Consider the following 10,660-nt stretch of genomic DNA (forward strand, 5'->3'; position numbering starts at 1 on the left):
CCTGAAATGCTGTGACGCCCACCATTTTTGGTGTTTGTCTTATCGAAGGCCATCCCCAGTACTGGGGCCTGCAAATCGGCGACCTCTAGGGCAGACATCGCCCTGCGTTTTGAGGTGACCCTTCCCAATGCCACCACACTAGGTGCCTTCTGCACATTGTCATCGACACGCACCTCATCATCTGCAGGACGCTTCAAAGGTGCGCTGTTGTCCATCGCCTCTTCTGAGACAGCCAAGGCTTCGGCCTATGGAGCCGAGTGGGCCACGTCACTCGCAACCACGCTGACAGCCGACGGGGCACCGAACACACTAGAAGCTGACGCTACATGCGACGCACTGCTGCACTCCGGCGACGAAGGGGCATCACCGGCACAAAAGGCATGTGGCACATTCACTGGCTGAAGCGCCTCCACTGACCCTACAGCAGGGGCGTTCTGCTCTCGTGAACGTTGAGTGACAGGTGGGTTCTAAGCAGCAAGCACTGGACTCTAAGTAGTAGACCAGGGCAGACCCGGGTCCGGTGGCTTTAGGTCTGGAGACGGCGATTCCTGTTTGTCCGTACTTGCAGGCGATGTCTGGAGACGGGGATTCCTGTTTGTCCGTACTTTCAGGCGGAGCCTTGCCGTTATTCGGTGCAGAAGCCTTTGGTCCATCTTCTGTTCGGACCTCATGACTCAGTTCACCCGACGCTTCCACAACATCCGACACATCCATAATGTGCTCTGACACTACTTCATCCTCATGTGCCTAGTTGCCTTAGCGGAACCTGTAAGCATAACTCATAACACAATTGTCTACTCTGTGCCCAAAGCGTCGGCACTGGGTGCATCGAGGCGTACGACACTGTCGCCGTACATGGCCCACACGGTTACAACGAAGACACAGCGGAGGCCTGCCTGGGATCACAACTAAAGCTTGTACACCGACAACGTTGAGCGTGTGAGGAATAGTATTTGCTGACACTCCGTATTTGAGCGTGAGTGAGATTCCACGGTTCCCTGTTTTCATGTGCTCCATTCCGGGGCACCGCCACTTCTCACGCTCGATAGTTAGTACAGTTCCGAAAGGCATCAAAGCTTCCACAATCCTCCGGTGCTCCATGTAGCACGGGAGCCAAAGAAGCTTAAGCTTCACGCTTTTGGTGCCCGGGTCAAACACAATACATTTTAGACCTTTGACGTGGAGCTCTGCTTTGTCAATAAGCTTCTGTTTTGAGGAACTGCTCTCGCGGGTAACCATCCAAACGTGGCTCATTTTGTACTGGCCATTACACAGAATCATCTCACGGAGGTCCACAATCTGCGCAAGCGCGTCTCGGAAGTCGGGATCACGGTATGCGCGATCTTGGAGGTCATCATGCGGAAAGACGGTGTTTAGGACAACATTACCGGTAGGTAGTCGAGGGAGGACAACTTTGTACGAGTCCGTGGCAACTTCAGATGTCGGCAGACCTCGGCCAACGGCCGATGCGCTGTTTTCAGCTAGAAGCATTTCAACACACAGCCGTTCAGCATATCACCACAGCCGAGCATGTCTCGTGTTAAACTGCAACACACTCTCGCACTGTGCATTGCACATCGTCTTTTTCATCACGTTCGTACTACTAACAAACTAGTATTCGCGCTTATTGCTATGAGGCGGTAGTGACATAGAGATGTGCGCTGCATGCGTTGGCGCGGACAACGTTTTGGCAGAAACACGGACTATAGCAATACGTGCTGGCGTTGACAACACTGCTGCAGAAACGCGGCAGTGGAGCATCATAGGCCGCCGGCGTACATTGCGTAAATTCGTATTGACGACGACAAAGCTGAAGACGCGCATTTGGGAGCTTAGTCAAGCTGCTTTAGAGAGGCTTTTACTCCCATACAGCCCAAACATGTATGTAAACATGCTTGTTTGAAATAAATTCCAATTCAAAATTCAAATTCAACTGGCTCCCTGGGTCAATAGACACCTCAATCGCGCTGTCAGGTAGGTGGCAGTGGTGTCCACCTAAAAAAAACTGCTTTCGCACATTTCGCGCTTCATAATGAAAAACCTCCGGCCATTTCTTTTTATAGCGAAAGCTTTACTGGCCGCGAACTTGCGATTTCGCCATGGTGGTGCTCCGAGGAGGCATATGATGTCACAACGCGCGCCTCACCGCGGATATTTCTCTCTCTCTCTCTCGCTCCCTAGTCACTACTGCGCATTCGCCACTAGTATCACCGAGAAACAGGTACAGTGCCTACAATATACTGGCCAGTATATTCTAGGCACTGTACCACAGGTGTTCCGCCGCTGCGCAGCGCCGTGCCTTTTCTCAAAATCCGACTTTCAATTTCCAGTTCTCTTTCTTCTTTCCCTCCACCCGTTATCCCTTCCTTTACGGCGCGGTTGGGGTGTCCACCGAGATATGTGAGACGGTTATTGTGCCATTTCCTTTCCTCAAAAACCAAACAAAACAAGTGAGCCGACGGCGTTCAATAGTTCATTGGCGTTGACAACTTTGCAAAGGCCGTTCTTTTTCACGAAAGTAAAGGCGCACAGCCGGCTTCGTGGGTCAGTGGAGACCTCAATCTCGCTTTCATGTACGTGGTGTTGGTGTCCAACTGCAAAAGCATGCTTTGATTGCATTCCGCGCACTCGATAGGCAGCGCGCCTTCCCTGCCACCCTGGCATGCAGTCAATGGTTGATCGAGAGATTGATCCCCAAATGAACGCTGCTCCCTAGCTATTGCTGCAGTGCCGCATGTCAGCCGCAACGGTGTCAGCTTTAATGCATTCAGGTCGCATCTCTTTCTGACCACCGCACGAATGAGGCGTCCGCATATCCAGGGAGCCAGTTACACGCCCTTCCTTTCCTCAAAGCCATCGCCGTCTAGAACATCGTCAACGACAACATCTTTCGCTTTGTATATCCTGGATTAGCTGAGCTAATCGACATTAATTTTTCCGTAGCCCTCTAATACGGCACCTCTTTCTTCCTTTCATCTTTCACTTCCTCCTTTATCCATTCTCTTACGGCGCGGTTGAGGTGTCCGCCGATATGTGAGACACATACGGCGCCATTTCCTTTCCCCGAAAACCATTTTTTCTTTTCAGTCTATAAAGTAATATATTGTGGTTCAGGAGATGGAATGTTTCACTAAAATCTACTAATAATTCGAGTGCTAACAGCTTTGTTTCTATATTGTGTAAATGACTTCTTTCTGCAATATCAGGTGAGACTGCAAGATTTTGTGCATGGAAACGAAGTTGGAATTTGGTTGTTAGGTTACTGGTCAAAACATCTTATCGGAGGCGTCTTATCAGGGAGCATCGGAGTGGGACAGGGGCCAGAGATATTTATTTTCCCCTTTAAGTATAACAGATACTTCAGATTTCTTTTTCATTTGGAAATGCGGAATATAATAAACAATTGTTAGTAGTGGGGGCTGAGCAAGGGGTTAAAATATCTGCCACAGATATAATGCGTTTTATTTGCATGTCACCATAATGCACGCTGTAATAATAAGCCATAATCCACCCTTCAGACAGTGCACGGTGGCCACGGTTTGACGGGTAGAGGTGGTCGGTGCACTATAAAACGGCTCGTGCTGCTTCACAGGGCACGTTACAAAATACAAATGAACGCCACTGCTAAAATTTATGAGAATCCACCCAAGGCGTTTCGTCACAGGATCAAACTTTATCCTAGATGGAAGTTCTGATTTTTGATTGTTCTAATAAAGGTGTGTGTGTCAGCACAAAAAAGTATACAGTGACCCTATACAGAATCTTGAATCCATAAACAAGCGATAAGAATGAAGAGAAGAAGGTCACATATTGTTAATTCTGTACAAAGCAGTTACTCACCTCGTACCTTCATCAAGTACTACTGAACGCTCGTACAAGCACTAGTTGTTCTTAAGGTTTTTGCTTAAAAATCTGCGTAATTGCAATGAAATATCCGCGCACACCGCATAGCCTTCAAATATTGCCCCTTCCGAACTTCTTTTAAATTAGTTTTTTATCATAGCAGTCTGACGAGCACAAATAGGCTTTCTTTCTGCCTACTTTAACTCTCATATTCATCACCGCCTTCTTGTCGCGGAACAGGTGTCCACCTGGTGTGCGACCCTTGCTCCGTGTTTGAAAATGAAAATTGAGAATGCGCTCGACTACTGATCCGGAGTTCCCGGGTTCGAACCCGCGCCTTAACCTTAACCGCGCCGTCAGGGAAGGGATAAAGGAGGGAGTGAAAGAAGATAGGGTAAAGAGGTGTCGTAGTGGAGGGCTCCGGAATAATTTCGACCACCTGGGAATCTTTAACGTGCACTGACATCGCACAGCACACGGGTGCCTTAGAGGTTCGCCTCCATCGAAACGCAGCCGCCGCGGTCGGGTTCGAACAGGGGAACTCTGGATCAGTAGCTGCGTGTATCCTTGCGTGCATGTTTCCTTTCGTTATAAACGAACACACTCCTTGTCGTCTAAAGGCGGCCCTAGCACGTGCACGAGCCAGCGCGATAAGGATGGATAGAGCAAGACCATGGCCAAGACATAAATAAAAAATATATTTTGTGTGTGGAAAGGAAAGACGGAGTAACTTTACCACTCATGGAGGACACCTGATTGGTAGTCTCTTTTAGGAAAAAAAATTTGTTTTGGGGGAAAGGAAATGGCGCAGTATCTTTAAGGAGGGTGTGAAAGAAGAAAGGAAGAAAGAGGTGCCGTAGTGGAGGGCTCCGGAATAATTTCGACCACCTGGGGATCTTTAACGTGCACTGACGCCGTGTGCTGTGCGATGCCAGTGCACGTTAAAGATCCCCAAGTGGTAGAAATGATTCCGGAGCCCTCCACTACGGAGCCTATTTCTTCCTTTCTTCTTTCACTCCCTCTTTTATCGCTTCCTTTACGGTTGGGGTCAGGTGTCCGCCGATATAAGAGACAGATACTGCGCCATTTCCTTCCCCAAAAACTTATTATTATTATTATTATTATTATTATTATTATTATTATTATTATTATTATTATTATTATTATTATTATTATTATTATTATTATTATTATTATTATTATTATTATTATTATTATTATTATTATTATTATTATTATTATTATTATTATTATCGGCGAACACCCGAAGCCCGCCTTAAGTGAAGAGGTCAAGGAGAGAATGAAAGAAAGGAAGGAAACGGAGCCATAGCAGAGGGCTCCGGAATAATTTCGACTACCTGGGGATGACGTGCACTGACATCGCACAGCACACCTATTGCGTTTCGCGTGCGTCGAAACGCGGCCGCTGCGGCCGGGATGTCATGCTGCGTCCTCCTCGGGCTCAGCAGGCGAACGTTCTAACCAATGAACCACCGCGGCGGATTTAAAATCTGAAGTCTGCCACGTCGCACTTAGGTAACTACATGGTCCCTAGGCTGTTCGACGCATCGCCACCTTCGCCCGCATCTGTTCTTTCAGCTGGGCAGCGCGCTTCGTCTCTGTGGCTGCTTTCGTGCGGCTTAAGAAGTCGCCGCCGTAAGACGCTTCTCTTGCAGCTGCACAGCGGCCGCTCGGACGGACGGACGGACGGACGGACGGACGGACGGACGGACAGACAGACAGACAGACAGACAGACAGACAGACAGACAGACAGACAGACAGACAGACAGACAGACAGACAGACAGACAGACAGACAGACAGACAGACAGACAGACAGACAGACAGACAGACAGACAGACAGACAGACAGACAGACAGACAGACAGACAGACAGACAGTATGGTGGAGCTGCCATAAAAAAAAACGTAAACCAATAAGCTCCTGCCTGTGCCACTACGTATAACAGGCTTAGACAGACAGACAGAAAAACTTTATTGAGCAAGTGAGTTTTAGACCCAGCTGGGTCCCTGGGCCACTGCGCGGCCCCGCACTGCATGAAGTAGGTCTTGCCGGGACATGACGTCGGCAGCCCGAGTCACCGCAACAAGCTCCGATGTCGGGTCTGCAGACATGAGCAGGACCTCCCAGTCCTCCCAGCTCGAGATGGCGTGCTGTCCCCGCGGGGGAGGGTCAGCAGGGCAGCCGAAAAGGATATGGGAGAGTGTGGCGTGGGGGTCACCGCATAGGGAGCATGCAGGGGATGTGCCACAATAGTGGGATAAAAGCTGAGGGGAGGACAGAGAGCGGGTCCGGAGGCGTCTGAAGAGGATCTGTTGGGAGCGCGTAAGAGAGGGGTGGGGAGGAGGGTAAGTTCGACGGTCCAAACGGGGTATCGGAATCGCTCGTCGCTTTTTGTTCTTTTCGCGCCACCGAGTTTAGCAGCTTCTCCTTTTGGGGCTGATCAGAGTGCTCATGATAACCTAGCTGCTTTCGCTGCTTGACGCGCCGTAGCGCTGACCCGCTCTTCTTTTGTCTTAGCGACGTATTAGTCCGCCTCAGCCGCCTTCGCACCTGCGTGTGCGGCTGCATAAAAAAGCCGTTGCGACGAAGGCGACCCTTCCTTTCTCTTGGCTCATCCAGCTCCACTGCGCGGCCATGCCTGCAGAACTACTGCCGCCTAGCATATCGAAATGCGGAACGAACGCATGAAAGATGAATGGTATACGATTCAACCGCTCGCAAGTGCTATAGCATTTCGAACACATTTCGCAATAAGGTACGGCGCTGGCTGACAGAAATTGGACACTGGAGCGCAGTCTTGCGAAATGTGAAAAAAAAAAGGTGCACAGGCCGAGTGATTTGAGGCACCGCGAAGCGAAGCTGCCCTGTTTGCATCAGAGCTGGCTCGAATCCCGCCAGGGGCTTTAAATGTGGGACAGTTCCTTAATGTGCGTTGGATACCATTCGCAAAGATAATTTTGGAAAGTTTCGGAAAGGTTCGCCCCCAGGTTCGGGACGATGTTCGCCTAAGATCGCTGATAATGGGAGCTAAAAGCGTTTCATGAATAAAGCCCACTGCTCGTGTCGAAGGAAATAAGTACTAAGTATGTCACCTGTTGTACGTATATCGCCTGGCACATCGCCAAAATACGCAAAACAGTTACACAATTTCGCTCTTGTATTGTCCGAAAATTTTGCACTAATATTTCCGCGTCACTTTAATGTGGACATGTTTCGGTCACGTGGTTCATTGAATTGGTGAGCACAGTGCTTGGATCTGCTCTGTGTCTGTACTCGAGCAATTGCGCCATCAGGGAATGCTGTGCGTCGTTGCATGTGTGCGCAACAAATGGCGGCGCACACTTTCCACTACAACATAATAAAACTGGGACATTAGTCTTACAAAATGGCCACTGACCCGGTGTTATATCCGACACTACACACACAGTGTCAGCACTGTGCCAAAGCGCGTTACCGTGGCTGTCGGCAGTAAACTCATCCGCATGTTGGGCGAGGCACCCTTGCAACTGAACATGGAGATTTAAACTAAATGAATTAAGCTGAATGAATTTCAACTAAACGAACGAGATTTATGTCATTCCACTAGATTCTGCCACCCACGGTGTTTGTTTTTTACTGCAGGTGTTGGGGGGACACTCGAGGTCCTGCGCGGCAGCCGACGTATTCATGCTGTGTACTTTTGCCCTACGCGCCTTTATGAGCTCTCTCCGGCGCCCGCGCTTTCAGAGTAGTGTTGAAATACAGCGAGGAATACAAGCGCATGAACAACACGTCGTTAGCATAGGATATCGTTAACTTGATGCAGCAATTCCGATAAAGCATCCTGTCTGTGACTGTGTTCTGAGACCTAGTTTTCGAAGTTATTCACAGATTAAGTCATGGTGCGGATAAAAAAAAGCTTTAAAAGAGGCTTAAAATCATCAGCTAAATGAAAATGCCACAGAGCATACTATAGCTTCCGTGCGGTGCCTAGAGCTTTTGTACACTGGCAAACTACACTATAAGATACATTTTAGGGTAGCAATCGAGTTAAACCAGACTTTCAATAACTCGGCAGGATGTGCAAGGATCGGGCGCAATCGGATTTTACACGGAAACGAATGGCCCCTTATGTACTATGCCACTCTGTGTAGGGGCGCCACCTGACAAAGCACTTCTGGTATCAAAACGGGCCCACTACGCCGGTCTCGACATAAGGAGCATTTTGTCAGGTGGCGCCCCCACGCAGATCGGCACGTGCCGGAACTTGGAGGGGGGATGGGGGTTCTGTTACTTTTTCCCCCAATGGTACACTACAATGCCCCTTATAGTCAACGGCACAGAAGTGCGACGTTAAAAATTCATTAGTCAAATGAAATTGCGCTGTAAAATTCTTCCCGGAGAAACAAGTCGGTCCTTCTTGTCTTCTGCGGCCAAAGATGCTTACCGCGTCACCACATCTCCCTAACTCCTGGCATCTCTACTAACGATACCTGCATTTGCCCATCGGCCTTTCAAAAGTGGGAGCCGTTTTGTTCTTCAAACGTATTTATTATTTACATGAATTCGACAACCCCTCCTGACTAATGCCGCCAGGGGTAGTCGAGTAAGGTCGATAGAGCTCATGGAAGCAGTGTATGTGTGTGAGGAAGATATACCTCCTTATGAAACACGAATTCCAGCGTTCTTCGCACTGGCAGTCATTTTAGCAGCATCAGCCCACATTGTTGGTTTCCGTTTTTTTCTGTATTTTTAGGCCAATTTAAGTCGTGCCGAACAAGGAAGTGTTACAGTAGTCAACCTTCGTCTAGTTCTATCATATTTCCGGTCATTTCCTGCCCCAAGAGCCTAGCTACGCCGACGATGGCGGCCCAGATACGCTCTATTCAGAGACCGAAGGACGAAGATATCACTGATATGTAATCGGAAGACAATCATTCTATCCAGATACCACGCGTGTCTACATTTAAATTAATCCAAGGATGGAGCAAAGCTCAAGTGATGTCGTATTACCGGTGAGCGCTTATATCTATAACTGTTTTCGCTGCCCGCTACAGACGCTCCCCTCCCACTCACGGCGGGCAACGACGCATGGGGGTGCCCCGAGAGCGCATCTCTCGACAGGGAACCGTTTAGAGGATTACAACGACTGTGAATTGGCTTGTTGCTCTCCTTCTATTTTTCCTATTCCTGTAACGACATCAGTCGCTCTTATCCCCACTGACGACGAACTTGACCGAGAAAAGCCGGGCACTCGCTCGCTTCGCACGCGAGGAAATGACGGGCCGGTGACGCAACGCCGGCCTCGCGCCTGTCAGGAGCGAAGACTCTTCGATCTTCGCCCCGACGGCTGAGAGGCGAAATTCGGCCACGTCAGCGAGCGCGCGAGAAAGGCCCACACGGAGCGTGGCCGAGGGAGACGGGCCAAGAGAAATGGAGACATGCATCAGAGCACTGGGCGCGGTCTGTGGAGCGAGCAGGGGGAAGCGTAACAAGCCCTGACATCTGGCGTCGAGCGTGACAGGACGAGAGCGTCGAAGGCCCGCTTGAGCGCATCTCCCGGTGTACGGCCAATCCATCGCCGGCGATCGCGGCCAGTTAATCGGGACTTGCCACGTTCGAACCCGTGGCATCCATCGGCTACACGCATTGCACTGACACTTGGACGTGCACCATCAGGGCACTCTTACCCCCCCCCCCCCCCGGCCCTCCGGTCAGCCTGTGCCCTTCCATTTCCTCCAGTGCATCTGTCGTGCTGCCTCTGCCCTTCTATGCTTGTGTTTGTCTTCTTTGTGCTTGTGCGCGCGTGCTCGTTTGAGACGTCTTGCTCATTGCTCCAGTACCTCTGAGTCGGCGTCGCAAAATGGATACTTAGCTGATGTGCATGATGTTTTTATTGGGTGTGCCAGAATTTGAGATGTGCCAACACAAAGGTTAATTTTTTTTTTATGTGCTGCGCGAAACTTTGCCGAGGAAGTCAGCTCAGCTTGTGGAAAGAAACAGATCAGACACGGCTGACAAAAAAAAAATATTAACCACCTGTGCATCTATGTTGCCTGTTCCTATCCATAAGTTCAGCTGACTCCTTCGCAGAAGCACTTGCTGTTGGGCTAGTTGGTTCATCATAAAGTTGAATGGCGCAAGGGAATGAACGCAGGAAGACGCAGAGACAGAAAGGGCGCCTACTACCAACTGAGCTTATTGCGGAAACACACCATCTTTATACGCCAGTACATTATCACCATCAGTGCCTCATCATAGCCAGGACAAGCAAACAAGAAAAAATATATGTACAGAAACAGATTACATTTATGCATTAAAGCCAGATAATTGCTACTCGCAGAACAAAGCATGAAGAATTTACGAACATGATAACAAGATTGGATGACAAGATCTACACATTACCATCTAAAAAATCCAGTTCCCAGCCGCTGAGTTTGACCGACGAAGTGCTTATGCACGTGGGCCCACCTTTCTGTATGCGAAATGCTTCGATGACTTCCCTTTCAACTCGCTCTCTGCCTTTGCCGGTAAACTTTTCCTCTTCCAGCACCGATCCGCAATCTTTGCAATCTCAGCAGTGATCAGGGAGGTTCCTCCTTTGATTGCTTTTTATAGTCCGTTTGTGCTCAGTCGCCCTCTAGTTGAAACAACGGCCGGTCTGCCCAATGTAGACACGCCCACGGCCGCTGCGGTGGCTGAGTAGTTACGGCGTTCGGCTGCTGGCTCGAAAGACCCGCGTTCGATCCCGGCCGCGGCGGTCGAATTTCGATGGAAGCGAAATTCTAGAAGCCCGTGTACTGTGCGATGTCAGTG

General features: G+C 49.6%; 1 protein-coding gene across 1 annotated transcript; it reads right to left on the bottom strand.

The window, feature by feature from the left end:
• Positions 1–363: 363 nt before the first annotated feature.
• Positions 364–1,491, bottom strand: LOC144115782 (uncharacterized). Its single transcript, XM_077650282.1, is given in 1 exon segment — positions 364–1,491. A coding segment is annotated over 1 exon segment (1,128 nt).
• Between the last annotated feature and the right edge of the window lie 9,169 nt (positions 1,492–10,660).

This window comes from Amblyomma americanum, chromosome 1, assembly GCF_052857255.1.
Source record: "Amblyomma americanum isolate KBUSLIRL-KWMA chromosome 1, ASM5285725v1, whole genome shotgun sequence".
Taxonomy (NCBI): domain Eukaryota; kingdom Metazoa; phylum Arthropoda; class Arachnida; order Ixodida; family Ixodidae; genus Amblyomma; species Amblyomma americanum.